The 21,939-nt window shown below is 45.0% G+C and overlaps 1 protein-coding gene across 1 annotated transcript in view; it reads left to right on the top strand.

Annotated features, from left to right (window-relative positions):
* Window positions 1-21,939, top strand: part of LOC147727391 (coiled-coil domain-containing protein 171-like) — a 1,936,181-nt gene that overhangs the window by 1,356,664 nt on the left and 557,578 nt on the right. The window contains exon 17 of the mRNA XM_086963620.1: window positions 4,082-4,227. Within this exon, the coding sequence (XP_086819746.1) occupies window positions 4,082-4,227 (146 nt within the window). The remainder of the gene's footprint in view (window positions 1-4,081; window positions 4,228-21,939) is intronic.

Below are 21,939 nucleotides of genomic sequence, written 5' to 3'. Positions count from 1 at the left end.
TATTAGAAAGCAACCACAGACATGATGGTCTGCTGACCTCAACAGGCTACCATCTCTGTGATGGCTGCGATTCCTAATGGGCTGCAAATTGCGACCTACTTCATTAATATTCATGAGGTAGGTCGATTTACGACCTAATAGGAAGTCCTATTTGATAATAAAAGTACTTCATACATGAGGAATACAAATTTTCTAATTGAGATTCAGAGATAATCAGAATTTAGAAATCGGTGTACCTAATGTTTTTACATCTGGCCCCTACTTCTGTAAGCCAGAAGCCCTTGTCTTGACTGGCTGGATGTTGGAAACCCACTAAACATGATGTATGTTAGTTTTTTTGGCAGTTTTTCTTAAAGTGTGGTAGTTCTTTTTAGTCTCCTTCATGAAGTAACACATCTCTGTGTTCTGATGGCTCCTGTGTGAGGATTTTCTGTCCGTTCAGGGTGTTCACAGGCGATAAACGGAGTGCAATGCATTTGGTAAACTTCAAAAGCACTGAAACTGAAAGTTGATTCAGGGCACATGTGTTCTGGTTGCAGGTGCCACTTCTGAACTGCAGAGAAACAAAGCAGAACCATACATTTTAACATCTATTCATGCAACGGTTCCTGTGATAAGGTGTCAGGCCTCCTTTGCTTTGATGGCTGGTCAGTAGATACCCAAACCTGACATTTCTCATAATGTTAACATTTTTTCAAAACATGTTAGTTCCCTACTGTCTCCCTTATGTAGGAACACATTTTTGCTGAGGCTTGTCCGCCTACTTTGTTCCTCTGTGTCTCCTAAGCATTGTGGTATCAGGCATGTATGGGTTTTCTATAACCCCAGGATGCCCAGGGGTGATAAACTTGGTGCAGTGCATTTGGGAATGTTGGAAAGCAACTAAAAACGAAATTTTGGATCAGGGAATCTGTTTTTGGTTGGATACATCACCCCTGTTCTGTATGGAAAGGTGGCTGCATTTGGTGGCTCATTGCACTAATGCTTCCACTCCAAAAATATGCGTTTGCCCTCATGGCCACAGGTTGAAATCCCAATGCCTTCATTCAGCCTTTCATACTTGTGGTCAATAAAATGAATACCATTGAGTTAGCTAACAAAAATCACCAGGTATTCATCACCAAGGTGCCCCAAGGGATGAACTTGCGCTTTACAAATACATGTGTTGTGTTTTAACATTTATGTTTCATAGCTACACATAATAAGGTTTATATAGCTGGGTGCCATACTGTCACCCTGATTGCCAACCAGGGATAGGGCGCTGAACATTTTGTTTGTCAAAACGTTAGCATTTTTTCAAAAACATATTAATTGCCACTACTCTTCCTTGCAAAGGAAATGTCTTTGCCAAGGATTGATCCCCAACGTTGCCCCCCTGTGCCTTCTGACAATAGGGGTACAAGACTTGGATGGTTTTCAGTGGGTTAAGGTGGAGTAGTTCATAAAGTGCCCTATCACTAAATTCAGATTTTTGGGGATATTTCAGAAATACATACATTCTATTGACCCTCAATTTGTATTCATAAGTGATGCATGGTCGATACACACCAAAAATACATTGTAAAACACAACTCAAATATTGGTTCTGGTAATTGTGACCTTTTGAACAAACTACACACACTATACATGTCTATAGCCAGAGCAGTCTAACAAATGTGATTGTATATTATTTTTGTGGATCAGCCTTCTCTGCAAAATGTTATAGGTAAGTACCTTCTTACCCATTTTCTCCAGTTTTATTCCCAACTTTTTTTTTCTTAACAATTCATATTTTTCCACTAACTATAGCTTTCTGGGATCTCACAAGTGTTTCACACCTGTTGTCACCACAAATTGCAAGTAGTTACATAGCACAAAAATGTGAAATGTCTCTTTTACTAGACGAATACAAAACCCAAACAGCGTCTGGCTCATTACTCGGACACAGAAACACATCTCCTTCCTGTGAAATCATGTGGTGGAAAGAAGGAACTGTGTGTCTGTGACCTAGCAAGGAGCCAAATGCTGTTTGGATTGTTTTATCAGATATGTATCTGTGCCTTGCAAAGTACCAGATGCTATTTATTTTAAACTAGAGAAAATATCCAGTAGGCTTGTGGCTCCCTACTTGGGCACAAACTTGCATGTCTGTGCCCTAGCCAGGAGCCAGATGCTGTTTATAATATTTATGAGCCTCAGAAAAAATCCAAACGATTGTTTGCTCCTTGATGAGGCGCAGACATGTATCTGTGCCACACAAATGAATAAAAGGCTGTTTCGACTTTTTCTTAACATAAGAAAAATCAAGCAATGTTCGGCTCATTGTTGGGGCACAGTCACACAGCTACTTTCTCTGGCAAAGAGGGAGATGCTTAACTGCTCTTGCTCATCCTGCCTCCCACCTGCATCCCTCCACTTTTCTAGAACAAATGGGTGTGAGCTGATCTACATGGCTAGGGAAGTGCTGGAAGCAGTAATAGCTGTCCTGAGCATATTCCACAGCCTCACCCACCAACTCAGTCCTTAGAAGGAACTGGAAAGGGCTGCGCATTCTCTCCCAGAGCCATCAGTAGGTGTCAGCTGTCACTCATGACATCACATTGAGGTAGTCCGTAAATGACCACGGGTTGTCTCACTTTGGGAGATTTGATGTGCCCAGAAAGTATTAAGCACAAGCAAACGCCTATCAGGCACTCCAAGCACCAACAGAAGTTTGCCCCTCTTCATGAGACAAAAATATTAAAATAAAATGGCATTCAGCAATGGGGGCCCTTATGACACACACACACGTGTGTGTCCGATCATGTGTGTGGCATAAGGACCTTGCTCCAGCTTAATTCCACTGAAAATCGGAGCCCATGAACTTTCTACTACCCATGGATCTTTGACTGCATGAGAGGCAAAAGGAGGAATACCTTTCAGTCTCTAAGTTTCAAGCTGAAACCCATTAGATCACACAATAATCCAGTCCACAACTGGTAAAAGGAATTGTAGGGTTTATTCCAGATTCAAAAGTAAGCTTACATAAACCACTCTTAGCATAAGGAAGAGGTGTGACGCAGCGGCCTGGGTCCCTGACTCTGGACTACGGGGTTAACGGTTCGATCCCTGGTGCCGGTGACAGGTCAGCCCCGCACCATGTGATTCTGGGCAGTAGCTCGCATGTTCTTTCCAATGGCCCCCAGCGCCGGGACACGCTTCGGAGGTAGCTGTGTGCTTTATAAATGCTGATATATATATAAACAGATAAAAATACAGAATTGTTAAAACTGGTCCAAATCTCCTAAAGAGATTGCTTGATAAAAAAGAGGAAGTACGATTAGTTCAATTATTGCAAGATATACAATCAGGAAAAAGAAAGTTGTGTCAAATTGCATTAATTGATTCTTAACTGACATCATTAACCCTATTTTACCTACACTATCCTCGCAAAGATCCCCTATTCTAAAAAATGATTGTCAGGTTCAAAAGAAAGGATATGTTTCAGCAATTAAGTCCTCAGGAGAAGTACTTCAATCATGGGTCAAGTAGCATGAAGCCCCATAAGCAGGCCCGGACTAGCCATAGTGGGCACCAGGCAATCGCCCGGTGCACCGCACGGGTGGGGGCAGGTTTGATGGCCCCCGGGGGCCGATTTTGTTACAGGGCCGTTTTTGCGAAAACCGGCCCGACAAAGAGCTCGGTGGCACCCCCAACCCAGAAGAGGGTGGGGGCAATAGCTTGCTTAATCTCCACTAACCCCCCCCCCCCCCCCCCCCCCATGCCTGGCTTTCACCTTGGGGGTTATCTCACAGGGAAAAACCAGGACAGGTTCCCAAAGCAAGCGCTTAGAGACTGTTGGTGATAATGCGCTATATAAAAATAAATAAACATAGTAATTAGGTGCAAACAATGGGTGAGTATGATGTACTCCTACATTATCTCACATTAAAATCGAAATTACGCTTTTCCAACCATCTCGAGGCACTCTTTCATGTCGTATGTATACATCAACATGGTACAGAAAGGGCTAACTGTATTCTTCTTTGTTCATTCACCTAGCCTGTCAGTTGAAGTAAAGCATCAGGGCTATTAATAAACAGTGTTTTCGACTTATTTTCAGCCTACTGCTATGGCCGAGCAGGCGCTGATTCGAAAAGACCAACAAGTTCGTCAGCTTGCTAGGCGACTTAATGAGCAGGAAGAGGAAAAGCGTCAGTGTGAGGAGTCACTCAACCGGGCAGAGGCATCTCTCCGCAAAGCAAACCAGTAAGCATCCATTAAAATACATGATAGTTTTTACTTCAATGTTCAGAGCTGTAGCCCAGTATATTACAGAAGTCAGAAAATAAGCCAGTCTGTTTCACCTGTAGGTTGTTTAATGCATCTTTAGATAGAAAGTTCCATGTGAAAACATAAACTGAAAAAAACTTGATTGACAAAATATCCCCTCAAAGTTTAGACTGCCAGATTCATAATTATACATAAACATCTCCCTTAAAATATACCAATCTGTTTTACATTTCTATAGCGAGACACAGTCACTTCTCTATTATGGATCTCGGTTAATTTACTAACTTCAGTCCCAGAACATTTGGGGCCAAGTATTTGATAGCAGGAAGGAACAGTAGGTCTGAGTTTTGGAAGCATATGCCATGGTTGTTTTTTTATTGTAGGCATATGTCTCAAAAATAAAAGGAAGAAAAAGGAAACATGCCTCAGCCTACATGGGGCTGATGTACAGTGGCGGCTCCTTGAATATGGCGGAGGAGTATCGCCTTACTGCTTTTAAGCACTGCCAAGTAGAAACATAAAATCATAATAACTAGGAGTTATTATCATTTTATGCTTGTGCTGCTTTGTGGGCCGGCAGATGGGTAGGGCTGCTCTGCTCTCGGGGCAGGGGAGGAGTGGTTTGCCCACTCCTAAGTGCACATGACTGTTTGACCGGCACTATCTGGCCACTCAAACCAGTCATGTGCACTTTCCCTGTTCTCCATGCAGGCTGCATTACAGCCTGCGTGGAGAACATACCTAGGCTCCCATTCCCTGGCTGAGCATCGAACCAGGACGCTCAGACCAATCACATCGCTGAATTGCAGCATTGTGACTGGTATGGGAAGCCTGGGTGCTCACCAATCACAATGCTGCATTGCAGCGTTGTGATTGGTGAGTAGGGCGTAGCTGTGCTTCCTGTTTCTCGAGTTCGATGAGGAATGCAGGAGCAGAGAGTTTATTTATTTTTTATATTGCCCACTACCCCCCCCCGTGCTACCCTCCCCGTGAACTCCCCCACAACCTACCACCCGTGAGCCATGTCGACTGCCACTGCTGCTATATGCTTACAATGCAAATTTCACAATTACCATTGCATATCATTTTAGCAGAAAACCAAGGGCGCTTTCTAGCAGATTGGTGTAATTAGAACAAGTATAGACATTCTTTGTCAATGCACTTTCGAGGAATTTAACACTCATCGATTTGTAAAAAATTTACAGTTGGTTTTGAGTTAATGTAAGCTAGAGATATCATTCAAAGACACAAAGCTGACTACAACAATAAAAAGATAAAAAGGTATAAGAAATTTAAAGAAAAAAACATTGGCAAAGTAAGACCCTGGCACTAAACTGCAGTTCATTTTAGGCGGATGTGCACATGTGATCAGGTAAATACTACCACTCGCAGTGAAACAGTGCTAGGGGCTGAAGTGGGTTTGCTCATTGCCCCTTGCTGTACGCTTTAATGGGTAGAAGCAAAATGTGAATGACAGTTGAACAAATCCATGGATAATGAGGGCTGAAAAAAGCCCTTCTATCTATCTATATACGTATGTACTTTTTGATCACATGAGGCCAAGACAGCACTAAAAGGTGCTTTGTTTTAAGCGTATGTGTACTTTTGATCAGGAAGAAAGACGTCACTTACCGTGCAAGAGAGCCAGTAACTGCAGTGGGCTGATTCATTGCCCCACACTGTATGCTGTAGTGGGTGTAAGCCAAGTAATACAGACCTGTGGATAAAGAGTGTTAACTAAAAGTCCCTCTGTCTATGGACGTACAGTGTATTTTTGATTGCACAAGGCTGATGAGACAGCTAAGGCTGCTTAAAGCTGGACCTAAAATTGGAGGAATGCTCAGCCCCACCATAGATCTCTTTGATCTAGACCAGTGGCTTCCTTGCATCATTTGAAAATGCTGAATTTGGCTCAAATATTAGAAGCTGTCCAAACCAACAAATGGCTACACTAAATGGACTTTGGTGTAACACTACAGTAAAATTGCGGACTGCATGTACCATGATGCAAAGAAGCAAACTTTTTGGGATGTTATGAAGAGTCTGGCTACACCCTTTCCCCTGCCTAAACTGATTTTCATTACCTCCTCTAACATTTATCTCACATTCCCAATGTTCCTTTTTGTAATGACACTACATCCAGCCTGAGCCGGAGATTCTGGCCTGAGCCGGAGAATACGACTTGAGCCTGAGATTTCCGCATCACTGCTGACGTGAAAATAAACCTCGTAAATGACCTCTGTGAATACCAAAAGTCATAAAATTTGAGTTTTGTCTCACATTGCCTTTGTGAATCGGGCCCTAGGATTGTTATGTTATGTCATATTGATTTGTATAGTGCTCTTATCACCTGAGAGGGTATCCAGGCACTTAGGCAGGTGTGTAGGTGTGAGGTCTCCAAGGTGCTTACATGAAGAGCCAGGTCCTCAGCTTCTTGCAGAACCCAAAAAATGAGGAGGAGGCTGTGATTTGTTGAGGGAGGTCCATGTCTTGGGTGCGAAGTAGGAGAATGAGCAGCCTCCTGTTTTGGTTGTGCGAATCCAGGGAATGTGTGCGATTGAGAGTAAGGCAGAGCATAGGTGTCTGGTGGGGTGGTGAAAGTGTATTTGGCTGTTCAGGCATTCTGGTCCTGTGCTGTGTAGGTCTATGTGTGTGTTCGTGAGAAGTTTTAATTGGCTGCACTTGTAAATGATGAGCTAGTTCTTTCAGAACCCAAGAAATAAGGAGGAGGCTGTGATGTGTTGGGGGAGGTTATTCCCTGTCTTGGGTGTGAAGTAGGAGAATGAGCAACCTCCTGTTTTGGTTGTGCGAATGTGGGGTATGTGTGCGATTGAGAGTAAGGCAGAGCATAGGTGTCTGGTGGGGTGGTGAAAGTATATTTGGCTGTTCAGGCATTTTGGTCCTGTGCTGTGTAGGTCTATGTGTGTGTTTGTTAGATGTTTTAATTGGCTGCACTTGTGAGTAGGGAGCCAGTGAAGCTTCTTGAGATGTGGTGTGATGTGGGTGAAGTGTGGGAGGTCAAGTATGTGTCTCGCAGCAGTGTTCTGGATGGACTGTAGTCTGCGTAGGAGTTATTTGGAGATTCTTGCATAGAGAGTGTTGACGTAGTCCAGCCTGTTGGTAATGAGTGCTTCCGTGATGGTCCATCTGGTGTTCTGAAGCAATCATCTGAAGATCTTTCGTAGCATGTTTAGGATGTGGAAGCATGAGGTACACACTGCATTGACTTGAGCTGTCATGTTGAGCTTGCCATCTAGTAGGAGCCCTTGATTTCTTGAGTGGTCTGTTGGTGTAGGTGTTGATCCTAGCTCCGACTGCCACCAGGTCGATTCAAATGGGGAGGTCTTATTGCCAAAGGCCAGTACTTATGTCTTGTTGGAGTTGAGCTGCATGCAGTTGGTTCACATCCTGTCTGCCACCATTATCATGCAGTTGGTGAAGTTGATGGTGGTGGTGTTTGTCTTGTCCGTCAGGGAGAGGATGAATTGGGTGTCATTGACGTAGGAGATAACATTGATGTCTTTTGATCGGATTAAGTTGGCGATCAGTGTAATCTAAATATTAAAAAGGATTGGGGTGAGGGACAATCCCTGTGACTCATCCCGTCCGTGAGGAAGGTACAGATCTATTCGAGAGCAGATCCTTGTATGCCAATCTTGTGGAGTCTTCTGATGAGTGTGTTATGGGAGACAGTGTCGAAGGTTGCAGAGAGGTTGAGCAGGATAAGGGTCGCTGTTACTCCTTGGTCGAGGATGATTTGAATGTCGTCAGTAGCCACGATGAGTGCCGTTTAAGTGCTGTGGTTCTTTCTGAATTCTAATTGAGTGTTATCTAGAAGATGGTGAAGTTCGAGGTGAGCTATGACTTGCTTGTTGATTACCTTCTCAATCATTCAGTTCAATTAGTCTTTATTCGATTATAAACAATCTTAAAAGACACATATTAAAAACACCATTAAATAAATTTGTCTTAATAAAACATATAAAAACATCAAGTAAAACTCATTAAAATCCATTTACATATCTAGTTCTAAATACATATAGGGGAACTTATGTAATCAAAAATAGATCATACTGTGAGATGGAACTTCAATTGGGTGTGATAAAATTAGGCCCAATGTTATAAGCATTTAGTAACTTGAATAAGTTGGAGACAACACCAAAGCTCAAAAACACCTATTATAAGATGGCAAACAGGTATCAAAATACATATATGGTTACATAATGCCCTGCATCCTAATTCTTCTAATGGCCCAAGTCCAGTTCCCGAATTTTGCCATAGCAACAACTATGACTTCTCTGGTGTCAGACTTTAAGATGCGCAGAGCCATTTGGGAGGATCTTGTTCCCATTTGTGCACAAGCTTGTTTGAGCCATTTCCTACGAGGTGCCTTATAAGCAGGGCAAACAAAAAGGATGTGCAGCAAGGTCTCTTCCACACAAGGGAAAGTATGGCAATATAAACCTAAACCAGTCCCTTAGTTTTTGTTGAATGATTTTATAGGGAGGCTCCCACTCTAAATTGGTGGTAAAGCTTCCTGTCCCCAAAACTGGTGATGGCGTCCCAATAAACCTCCAATCTATATTCCATTTTATGTTCCATAAAGAGGCCTGTTAGGGAGTCTTCATTCACCTTGGAAAACATCTTCTGCCATAGCAACTCCCTGTATAGAGCCTAAAACTAAATTTTTGAGGGGAAAGAATTCCCTTCAGGGTCCAGCCATAGATGGTTAAGGCCCAGGTCCGATAGAGTTACCTTAATCTTATGTAACCATGGAATTTTATTGGATTGATCAGCATCTTTGATATACTTAAGTGTATGTGCATATGGAGCCAACTCAGGGGTAGTCCAAAGTCGTCGCCAATAGGCAAGAGGTCTAAAGCCCGCTGCCTCTTCAAAAGACGTACACCCCAGATCCATCAGTAACAGCCTTAGTGGGGTGGACTGTGGGAGACCAGTCAGTGCCCTTAGAAACTTATTCTGTGCTTGGACTCGATGTGATACATTTTCAAATCCCCATAGTTCAGCTCTGTAAATTATTGAGGCTTTGGCCTTCCCTTGATAAATAGCCATAACCAGAGCGACTGGTTTTAGGAGTGATAGACAATGTTCTTTTAGGAGGGCCCCTGCTAATTGGTTATGCTTTACCACCAGTAAATCCATCTGTGGCTTCCAATTTAGTCCTTTGCCTATTGTGACCCCTAAATATGTGAATGAGACAGTTTGTTTAAGGGGCACGTTATTAATTTCTACTCTGGCTTTGACCGATTTACTTCTGTGCAAGACCATAAACTTGGTCTTGTCAACGTTGACTACAAGCTCATGGTCATCACAGAAAATTGTAAATCAGTCGAGGGATCTTTGCAGACCCAATTGTGTTTTGGACAATATTAAAGTGTTGTCTGCAAACATTAATAAAGGCACTCTCGAGCCAGCGAGACTAGGAGCATCCGTGGGATAGTCAGAGTAGTAGGAGACCACTTTATTGATAAAGAGGGAGAAACGGGTGTGAGCAAGGACACACCCCTGTCGCACTTCCTTGCTTACCAAAAAATGTTTTGTTTGCTCCCCCTGTTGTCCCCACCTAACTTGGGCATAGGTAGAATCATGTAATTTGATGATAAAGGAAAGGATCTCTGCAGGCCTCCCAGCTTTATTGAGAGTGTCCCAAAGTTTGTTACGGGGCACTAGATCAAATGCAGAATTAAGATCCATGAATGCTGCATAGAGGGTGCCCCCAGCCAAAACCACAGTATTCCAATACAGCATCATAAACCTGAAGACTTGGTCAGTAGTACTGACATGAGAGCGGAATCCTGCTTGATAGGTGGATAATTTCTCGTTAACATCAATCCACGTGTTTACCCTTCTAAAAACTAATCTAGCCACCAGCTTGTGCATGTTGTCAATAAGACTAATGGGCCGGTAGTTGGATGGGACGACTCGGTCCCCTTTTTTATATATTGGGATTATCTCCGCCCGTGCCATGATTCTGGCATGGGGGCACCTCTAGCTAAGCCATTGGCAAGGATAAGGATGTCTTTTAACCAATTCTCCCGGTCACATTTAAATATGTCTGCCGGGATGCCATCCGGGCCCGGGGCTCTACCTGCAGCCACCCCATCAGGTGCACGTTCTACTTCTAGAGGGGCAAAGGTTAGTATTGCCTCTGAATCTGCACACTGAAACTCTCCTGGGTCATGTGTACTGGAGGAGAATTGTGTCTGAAAATACGTGACCCAAGCTTCTGGTGGGACATTATTGGCTGGCTGTGGACTAGGGTGGCCACTTCCCCACTTAATTAGGTGCCAAAATGTGCACCAGTTTTTTTCCATTACATGCAGCTAGCAACTCCTTCCACCTATTTTCATCGTTGGCCTTTTTTGCTCGTTGTTGGATAGCCTTATATTCAGATCTCCTACTCCTTACCTCTTGGGCAGAGCCTGCCCTTATTACACTGGACAGAGCCCTGTAGGCCTTCTTACATGACCCATCATACCATTTAGCTGCCTTATGCCCTGTACCACTAATGCTTCGCACTCCAGGTTTGACAAAGTAAGTCCTAAGCCTAGTCAAAAGACCCTCATGGTGTACTGTGAGGGCTAACAAGGTGTCCTCATTAGGATCTAGTTGTGAAGGGCTGCAAGGGAGTCTTCGAGTATCAACTTGATCTGGGATACCGTGGCCTCATCCGTGGCAACCTGACCCCATTTTAGTCTGCGGGAGTTGTTGGATACAATCACATCTGGTGGTGCATTGCCCAAGCTGCACCCCTGTTCTCAGAGAGGAATACATCTAGTGTTAAGAGAAGAGCGTTGTGGTCACTCTCTGGTCTATTCACGACCTCCATATCCCTCATCCATTGCCAGAGTTCTAAATTAATAAGGAAATAATCAATCCTGCTTTTCCTTATCCCACTACTAAAAGTTGTTTTGCCTTGAGTGTCTGATTTAGATATTCCATTAACTGCACGGAGCCCACACTCCATTGTTAAACTTTTAAGCTGGAGCACAGCTTCAGACCATTTCTTGACTGGGGCTAGCATTGATGACGGGACACCCCAGAACGCATCTTCATCACTAGTGAGGTTCCCGTCTTCTAGTCCAAGGAGCTCAAACGTGTACCTAAAGTCCCCCGCAATGATCTTATTACGGGGCCCTTTTAGGGCTTTCAGAAAGGAATCTAAAATAGAGATGGTAGGAGAAGCCTTTCCGCCTACCTGCCCTCTGGCATAGACATTTATAAATAAACACTCGGACTCATGCTCGAGGGTTATCCTGATGACCTGAATATCTGTATTATCAATCGCTATCTCTTTGACCAAAAAAACAGCCTGTTGTCTCACCCATATTAGTAAGCCACCAGAGAGACGCCCTTTACTGCCAGAAGTTGCCGGCTTACCAAATGCCAAATAACCTGGCCGGAAAATCATACCCAAAGCCCAGGTTTCCTGGAACGCAGCAATATCACCCAACTCAATGAAGCTAGCCCAGTCCTCTGATCTTGTCTTATTAAGCAACTCAGTAATGTTCCAGGAAAATATATTATTTGACTTCTCGGCTAGACCGATCTTTTGTCCGAGGATAGCCAAGTCCTCAGTGCCCTGGGTCCCATTTGGGATTGTTAGTTGAAAATTTGGGACCCCCCCCGCTGGGGAGTGTCAAAAACCATAGGGGTCTCTTCCGTCTCTGCTGTAACAACCGGAGACAGTCAGTTACAATCATCCAGACAATGGGGCATATCTATTTGGGTGATTTGGTTCAAAAGTGTGCGTTATAACCCCAAAGTTGATTCTGCGGTAGTCAGTTTTGGGCCTTACTCCTGGTACAGGATTGTAATGGGGGCTATAAAAAAACCCTAGGGGAAGCACATATATTTTTGCAGGACAAAGCGCTTCATTCCTATTTCCTAGGTGTTCAAGCCTGACTACACGCGCGCGATTTAAATTCGCCCCAACACAGTCCCCCTCTCTATTCTTCACAGAATAACCTATCCAAGAACAGCGTCTGGAAATTATAAGGTGGTTACAAATGTCCCAGCCCCAAACCCCCTCTTCTTTCAAGTGTGTATTCAGCAAGTGCAATATCTTAGCCATTAACTGTTTGGTGGATTCAACCTCGCCTTCCTGTAAAATAGGTACATCCAAAAAACTATGACCAATGGTGCTGCAGCGAGAGGGAGATTTAATGCCCTAGGATGATATCTAGATATACTATTTCCCTGACCTTAGTGTGTTGCAGTAGGATTATGACTAATTGCCCCAGGTACTTGAATTGATCGGTTACCTAGACCTAGCGTGCCGTGGATTCCAACCGTGCTCCTAGTGGTCCTACCATTAAGCCCAACACCCTCCATTTTTGGCGTGCTCGGAATAAGCTGGGCTGATTCCCCAGACGTATTCCCTGGCTCACTTCCTTCACCTGCCAGTGCCTCTGTAATTTTATCAGAGGTGGTTGCCTCCTCCATATTTCTAGTTTGTGACATAGGTAGCGAAACAGAAGTTTGTGGGATACTTGTTACTTTAGACACTATCTCACTAGATCCATTCTTCCCCCCAATAATGCCATGGCTGATGCAGGATTGGACACAGCTAAAAGTTCAAGATTAGTTACTTTCTCCTCTGTTACAGTCAACCTATCAAGTATTGGAGAGAAGGTTGCCGATATTAGGGCCCCCATTCTAGCCCATAGTTTCTCTTCATTTTCAACTAGCTGGTTTCCAGTCATGGTCACGTTCTGGGTGCCTACTGTACGGTTGGTAGGTAGAGGCTCAGGTGGAGTTGGGGATGGTAGTGACACCAACCCAACAGGTTTGGACACCTTTGGCATTTTAGCATTATTTTGCCTTTGAGGACCCCCTCCCCGCTTCCTCTTTGCTGCTGGATCAGGCAGTTTCCAACTTCTTGGACTTTAGGTTGTGGAACAGACCTAATCATCACTGGTTGCATAGTGGGGATAGGTGAACTCAATAGAGCCTGATCAAACAGGGTGGAACTAGTTGAAGGGTCCTCTGTTGTTGGACAGTCCAGCGGAAGTGAAGGAATTTGGCTGCAACCCGCTGTGGAATTCAATGAATCTGAGCCTATGGTCATGCAGCCTTCAGGTGAGCGAGCAAGCATTAGGGCACCCAAGGATGACCGTTTATTTTGCTGGGGATCCAGCGATAGCCGCTGTTCGGTCATAGCTATTTCATGAGCTAGTACCGAGGTGGCTCTTACAATGAATTGGTCCAAAGTCCCAACAACACTACCACCCATGGCAGCATTCCGCCCCCTCCCCTCCCGCGGATTCATCATTAGCAAAATTCAGCTGCTACTTGCTCGAGTTGCACCAACCCAGTTATCAATGGAGCGTTGTGGAGACTAAACTTCAAGGGCTGGGAAGCGAAGAGAGGTGGCCCAGCCCAGCCTCATCCAGTCTCGAATGGGCTCAAACTGGCCCGCTTTGGCCCGGGCTTCGCCCGACATGCGCCTGCGCGTGTTCCGCGTAGCGGGAGAAGCGATGTACTAAGTAGGCGTCCTTGACGAAGCCAGGCACAGGTGCGGGCGGTGCTCTTGCCCCCTGGGACTTGAAGTCCATCTTCCTCAGCGTTCTCCAACCAAGCGCAGCAGAACAATGCTTCACCATGTGGTCCTCCCTGTGCTGGTTGGTCCAGATTCAGATGCAGGCACTTAAAGTATTATGGCATCACAATGCCTCCCTTTGACCGCTCTATAGGGAAATCTCCGCTCTATGGGGAGCAAAAATACTTTATCCCCCCGTCCGACCACCCTTATATTGTACCAATGGGAGCCACAGGCTAAAGGTCGGCGAGGGTCAGAGGCACGGCACTGCAACTCGGAGTCTCCCAGGTTCACTCAGCAGGCTGGGGAACATGGAAAACCTGCCACGTTAAACAAGCTTTCCGATATGCGGCTGCTGCAGCGTTAAACAGATTGCTGATATGAGGCGGCTTTGGCGGCGTTTTGCAGCGTTTACCCAGCCCGCTCTGCTCCTCGCTGACCGGCAAACTGTATCAACAGCAGATCTAAACCCTATTCATGTTCAGTGGTAATCAGACTGCAGATATGCGCCAGCTGGCGCGGTAAGCAAACCTTGCTGATATGCGGCTCCTGCGCATTAAACAAGCTTTTGCGGCTCCCGCAGTGCCAGGCTGCACCATCGCGGCACAAAGGGTCCGGTAGCCTCGCAACTGGTGGGGGCCGAGCCAGCCCCGGCTCACCGTCTCAGTTTGTGGCTCGGCGACTTCGGCAGCATTTTGCAGCGTTCACGCTCCCGGCCGCTCACCGCTCACCACCCTCTCTGCTCCTCCACTCCTCGCTGACTGGCAAAACGTAAACTGCCTTCTCAATCACTTTGGCTGGATAGGGGAGAAGGATGATAGGTCGGAATTTTCTCAGTTGATTCGGGTCGGCTGTGGACTTCTTGAGGGTGGTGTCGATTTCTGCAAGTTTGCATTTATCTGGAAAGTGGCAGAGGGGATGGCGGTGTTGATGATGTGGGTCAGGGTAGTACTGATAAGGGACGTTACCAGGTTGTAGATGTAGTGGGGACATGGGTCCATTGGGGTCCCTGAATGGATGGTCCGCATGACTGCTGCTCTGTTGTCTCTGGTGAGGGCTGTCCATTCGGTCAGGTTGCCGTCTTGGTTGGTGGTGGGTAGGTTAACAACAACTTCTCTAGGGTTTGGTTGGTGTGTGAAGTTGCTGTAGATGTTGGCGATTTTCCTGTGGAAGAAGTTGGATAGGTTTTGACAGAGTTGTTGGGAGGCAGCAATGTTGTTGACTGTGCCTAAGGGCGAGGTGAAATCCTTAATGAACAAGGAAAATCTCCTTGCAGCTGTTAGAGCTTCCTTCGATCTGCTCCACTAGTGCCTTTTTATTGATGTCTCTTATTTGCTGGTGATAGCATCTGATTGCAGGCTGGTAGGTAGTTCTGCCTGTGGTGTCGTAGCAGGCTCTCCATTTCCTTTCTACCTGTTTAAGGTGTTGTTTGGTGTCTCAGAGGTCTTTTATGTACCAGCAGGCTTGCCAATTTGTTCTACTATGCTTTTTTGGTCTGATTGGTGCGAGGGTGTCCGCACAGTTCTTGATCCAGTTGTCGATGTCCTTGTCGAGGTTGTCTGTGGGGCTAGGCTGATCCGTGCTGAGGACTCTCACCCATTCAGTGATTTTGCCCCTGCTGCTGCTTCTCTCCATAAAGCCGTCCACTAGAACTCAGTACAAGAGCAAATGGGTGCTACTAGGCTCTATCAAATATCAGTCTGCTTAGTTGCTCAGTGGATGATGTTGTTTATTATTCATGTAATCTGGCTAAGATGGTATGCAGATCGGATTAGTTCGTGGCTATGGGGGTCTACCAGAATAGACCTGAGAGTCCTTATCTATAGCCAAAGTTGAATTCAAAATGTATCTAATCGACCTACAGGTCGGCAGAAGAGGGTCGGTCCCGGGCTAATACACTGCGTGGTTCACTTCTTTCCCACAGCTAATTCTAGTTCTCTGCCTTACCTAAGGGGCACAATTACCTTTACTATAGGGTCGGATCTCTCTCTCCTGCACTGCAAAAGGTGCAGAAGAATTGAACATTGTGTGATTGGATACTCTATCCCCACTACCCTGGGTTTTAATCCATTGTAGGGTAGGTATACTTACCTGGTCCTGATGAAATGCCACTGACACTCCAGGTATTGAGGCATGAAACATGTTGACCGTTCAAACATACCTGTTGAAGCATATTTGGTACAATATCACCTAAGATAGCTCTCCTGTTTTTGTCTCGTCAAGGGAATCACTTTACTATTAAATTCCTTTTTGGTACCCTGAAGACTTTGTAATCACCTGTGCACCACCCTACTTTCCCTCACCTGCATTCATCCAATGGCTAAGATCATAGAAGATCTCCGCTAAAGATCCCCCTCTGAGGGATTCTTTGGACATTGCAGTGCCAACCTGATGAGGAGCAGCCCAATGATGAGGCATGACACCCACCTTGGTGTGTGAGGGCACTTAGAGCTGATCAATCAGACCCCCGACCCCCCTGGTCCCTCTGGTCCATCTGCCGCATTCCCTGACAGCCACCTTTCCGTGTTTCCCCAATTCCCTTTAGGAACTTCACCCTTCTTTGTTATAATCTGATCAGTTTAATGCATGCGTTTTCTCAGGTTAGGTGCTCCAATTCTTCTTTGATTCTGAACTAGTGCCTCATGAGGTTGATGCATTAATCTTTTAGGCCATTGACCTCATGTGATTTAAAGCTTGTTTTGTGTATAATTACTTTCTTTTTTACCAAACCGTTGACTAGGTTCATAAGTTATTTACAGGAACAAGGTTGTCTTCAGGGCTCATCACAGTTCCAAAACTACAGTTAGAGGTTCAGCTAAATGAAGTGATTAGTCTCTTGACTCGCTTTCCTCGTCCATTTCTCCTCGTCCAAGAAGTCTTCATACCATAGGACGTCATATGCACCTTCTGCTTGTATCTTAAAATACCTAAGGACCTACATTCTACTGGACAATTATTCGTGACTTATTGAGGCACTTATGGTAGCTGAGCTCTTACTTAAGCCACAATTGCCAACATTTTCAAATGGATTAAGTCATGTATCACCCAGTATTAAACTGTGCATGGAGCTGCACCTCTTATTGCTGTAATCAGGCTCCTCTGCTTGCACTACCCCCTCCCTTTTCCCCCTCCCTCCTGGTCAGCTTCATTTGTGTCTTCTAGCTGTGAATCATGCTCCTTTTCTAGCATTCCCCCTCCCTTCTCCCCCTCCTCTTTGTCAGTTTCATTTGTGTCTTCTATCACTGTGGTGAATGCTCCTGCTTCCACCAGGCACACACACCACCAGTCGTTAGTACACGCTTCCACCAGCCACACACATCACCAGCTGTCAGTGCATGCTTCCACCAGGCACACACACACACACACCACCAGCCATCACACACTACCAGCCGTCTGTGTACACTTCCACCAAGCACACACCGCCAGCCGTCAGTGCACGCTTTCACCAGGCACACACACACCACCAGCCGTCGGTGTATGCTTTCACTGGGCACACACACCACCAGGGTCAGTGCACTCTTCCACCAGGCAAACACACCCCCAGCCATCAGTGCATGCTTCCACCAGGCACATACACCACCAGCCGTCAGTGCACGCTTCCACCAGGCACACACACCACCAGCCATCAGTGAACGCTTCCACCAGGCACACACACCACCGGCCGTCAGTGCACGCTTTCACCAGGCACACACACCACCAGCCGTCAGTGTACGCCTTCACCGGGCACACACACCACCAGCCATCAGTGCACACTTCCACCAGGCACACACACCACCAGCCGTCAGTGCACGCTTCCACCAGGCACACACACCACCAGCCGTCAGTGAACGCTTCCACCAGGCACACACACCACCGGCCGTCAGTTCACGCTTCCACCAGGCACGCACCCCACCAGCCGTCAGTGTACGCTTTCACCAGGCAAACACACCACCAGCCCTCAGTGCACGCCTTCACCGGGCACACACACCACCAGCCATCAGTGCACGCTTCCACCAGGCACACACACCACCAGCCATCAGTGCACACTTCCACCAGGCACACACACCACCAGCCGTCAGTGCACACTTCCACCAGGCACACACACCACCAGCCGTCAGTGAACGCTTCCACCAGGCACACACACCACCGGCCGTCACTGCACGCTTCCACCAGGCACGCACCCCACCAGCCATCAGTGTACGCTTTCACCAGGCATACACACCACCAGCCCTCAGTGCACGCCTTCACCGGACACACACACCACCAGCCATCAGTGCACGCTTCCACCAGGCACACGCACCACCAGCCGTCAGTGCACGCTTACACCAGGCACACACACCACCAGCTGTCAGTGCACACTTTCACCAGGAACGCACACTACCAGCCGTCACACACTACCAGCCATCGGTGCATGCTTCCACCAGGTAAACACCACCATCCGTCAGTGCACGCTTTCAACAGGCACACACACACCACCACCAGCCGGCAGTGCAGCAGGCAGGCTCTTCTCAGAGTTTATTGGTAAATATGTGTTCGATGCCTGGGAGGGAGTGAGTCGAGTTTCCTTAAACCATGCTGAGTATGCAGGTGTAGTGCATGAACTCCTGTGTGAGTGAGTCATGCTGCCTGGGGCTCACTCACTCCACACTTGTAAATTGCGCCTGCACCAGGCTTTTTCTCATTTGCAAAGCTTGGCGCATGCACACAGCTTGGCAGCCCCCACACCCCCGGGAAGGACTGCTTCCTACAACCAGAATAGAAACAACATTCAGAGCAATGAAAACAAGTTCATTCGATGCAAAGAACTGTTAACAAAAACCATGTCCAGCTATTGTAGATCTGGCAACTTAAACAAAACAGCAGCAACCCTAAAAGCATTTAGTTATGCAGCAGAATATCCACCAACTGTTGCATGGCTAAACACTTATAAGGTCCCAAATGCGAGACCTTTAGGCTATGCCAATGCTTGTTTATTAAAGACGCGAACTGTATATGAACAGCAACAGTGGCATGTTACAAATCATGAAAAAAATTCACAGAAACCTGTGTTATGGGGAGCACTATTCACTTCGTTTTTTCTTATTTTACATACATTTTCAATCCAACTTAAACATAGTAAATTTGTCAACCTTATGCTTCATCAAAAGTTCAAACAAGATGTATCCACAGTCTTATTGATCAGACTGCGAACCTTAACCAGCAAAAAAAGTAAATTCTCATCAAACGGTGATTGTATTTCCTTTCTTCAAGGTTGTTTTTATTCTTCTTTTTCATCAGTAAATGCGACAATTTGAGTTCTTCAAACAACTCTCCATCATTCAACAAATGAAGACATATCCCAATGCATTTCGGTATGCACCTTCGTCAGGGGAATGCACTATAAGTAACAAAAAATCTATCTTATATATACCAAAGAGGATACACTATTTACAATCACAAACCATCAGTTTCATTATTTTGTGAACTAAACAGCAACCAGAAGATCTTCTAGTGTCATAAACACATCATATGTGTAATTAAAAATCAAGCTCACAAAAGTTCACCTGTCACCTTATAAACCAAAACCGAAAATCTAGTGAGCAACCCAATGCTACCCTCACCTCCTACTGACTGCATGCGAGAAAGTAACCTTATTTAAACATAAAAGCCATGCGAGTCACCAAATATTCCGGAATTTCAGAAGTGCCGTGTCTGTGCACTCTTATCTTCACTTAAAACAATAAAGCCGGCAAAAATCAAAGTCCGTGATTTCCTTATTCTGAAAAAACATAGTCACAAGACACTTAATGCGCTGACTTCATAGTGACATAACTAGCTTATACATTGCTAATAGAGCCGGTACTTACTCGGTCATCCTGACCCCACTTATGGATTCTTGTACCGCTACTCTAGTAGAGTCATACCCTTGATCTGTAACACATCAGAAGGAAAGCTCCTTAATATTTACATAGTTTGTGTTACAATGTGTAGTGGTTCCTAATCTTGGTTGCGTAACGTTACCTCTATCTTTCTAATCAGTTGCGCTCCGCGGAACTCTGAAGTGCTCTCGCTTTGTCGCTCTATCGCTAGAACGAACCGCGTTAGAAACGCCTGTATATGGCGTCTGACGTCAAGTTGCTAGAAACATTGAAAACGGACTACTAGCTTATTCTTACTCATCCAAAATGGCGTTTATGTGTTTACTAATCGGGAAAATACAAATTGAAAGTCGCCTGATCCCATTCCATATTGCTAAAAATGAAAATAGAACTATACTCACATTGCAATGGAAAAATAAAAAAATAACAAGTGTATATCCCAATAAACTTCGTGTTATTAAATTGTGTGAGATTTTATGAGCATGAATATCAATGACACCTGAGTGTAGTAGAACACCATTAAAATACAAATACCAAGCATATATATTACAATACAATTTTATAGGAAACAAATCATTTCAATCTTGTCATTGAGTCCATAGGGGGTCAGCGTCCTAAGGGACTTTATCCAATAAGTTTCTCTTTGTGCCAACAGTCTAACTGTGTCAACATGTGGTTTTTCCACCAGTCTCTCTAACAAAGTAAATTTCAATTGAGGTATCGTATGCCCCCTCTCATGTCAATGCACAGCCAAACATGATTCCATGTTTTTTGTACGTATCATACTCTTATGTTCGGTCATCCGAACCTTCACCTTCCTTGTGGTGCGTCCAACATATACAAGTCCACAGGGACATTTAATCGCATATATTAGAACACTTGAATTGCAATCAGATGTGTGTCTCAAGGTTATGTGTCTTCCTGTTTAGGGGTGGGCAAATGAATTTCCTACCAATACATTGCCGCAATGGCCACAGTTTTGACATTTCATCATACCTTTCTGACCCAGATCTGTACTTTCATGCCTGCGACCTTTCAAAATCTCCTTAATATTCCTTGATCTGGAGTGTGCAAATAGAGGTTTGTCTAGAAATACCTGCTTAAAATTGGGTTCTTGCTCAATTATTTCCCATAATTTCCTTATACATTTTTTTATAGCCGCTGCGGCTGTGGAAAATTTCAATACATAGACTTCCCTCCTATTTTTACTCCTTGCGCTTTTTTCCAACATAGTGGATCTGGGCATAGCTCTTACTCTGTTCTCTGCTTGATCAAGAACTGTGTCTGGGTACCCCCTTGTTTTATACTCTTCACGCATTCTCATGATGGTATCATGCCCTTGCTTCTCATCTGAACAAATTCTTCTTGCCATGATAAATTGTGACAGTGGTAGGTGTCTTTTTAGTGATTCTGAATGAAAGCTATCAAAGTGTAAAGCATTATTTCTGTCTGTTGTCTTTTTAAATGCACTTGTCACAAGTGTGTTCCCTTTTCTTGTGATCATGATATCAAGATAGCTTATTTGTTCTGAACTGATGGTATGTGTGAATTTAATGAAGGCATGACAGTTGGTTAACTCATGAAGTTGTGCTCGTAATGTTTCTTCTGATCCTTTCCACACAACCAGTATATCGTCGATATACCTTAGGTATAGTGCTAGATGTGTTTGCCATTTTTCTTTCTGTAATATGTGCTGATCTTCAAATTTGGACATGAACATATTTGCATAGGTGGGTGCCCCGGTAAACCCCATAGAGGTACCCGTCTTTTGTAGAAAAAAACAATCCTGCCATTGAAAGTATCCATGATATAAACAAAATTGAAGTAGTTTGAGAAGAAAAATGTTATGACTTTCCTCATACTCATGTCTCAATAGCATCCACTCTGCTGCCTCTAGACCTTCCATATGTGGGATCGAGGTGTACAGGGCTGAAACATCAACCGTGCACAGCCACAATTCCTCATTGTCATAGATGGGCACATTCTGTAATTTTCGTAGACAATCCGTGGTGTCTTGTACAAAAGTTGACCATTGTTGCACCAAAGGTTGCATGAAATAGTCTAGATATCTCCCTAGTGGTTCATGTAATGACCCACATCCCGCCACAATGGGTCGGAATGGTGGGTCTTCCGGGTCTTTGTGCATCTTAGGTAACATATATATATGTGGCCTGTTAGGGTGTTCTGTGGTCAGGTACCTACTTGTTTGTTCATCAATCCTGCCTAACTCAATGGCTTTTTTTTAGGATTTCAGATAAAATCCTCTGGAACTCCATTGTGGGGTCTGTC

This window comes from Lissotriton vulgaris, chromosome 3_1 (genome assembly GCF_964263255.1).
Source record: "Lissotriton vulgaris chromosome 3_1, aLisVul1.2, whole genome shotgun sequence".
NCBI classification, from domain to species: Eukaryota; Metazoa; Chordata; class Amphibia; order Caudata; family Salamandridae; genus Lissotriton; species Lissotriton vulgaris.
The sequence above is the reverse complement of the archived record's forward strand: the minus strand, read 5'-3'. Positions and strand labels throughout refer to the sequence as shown.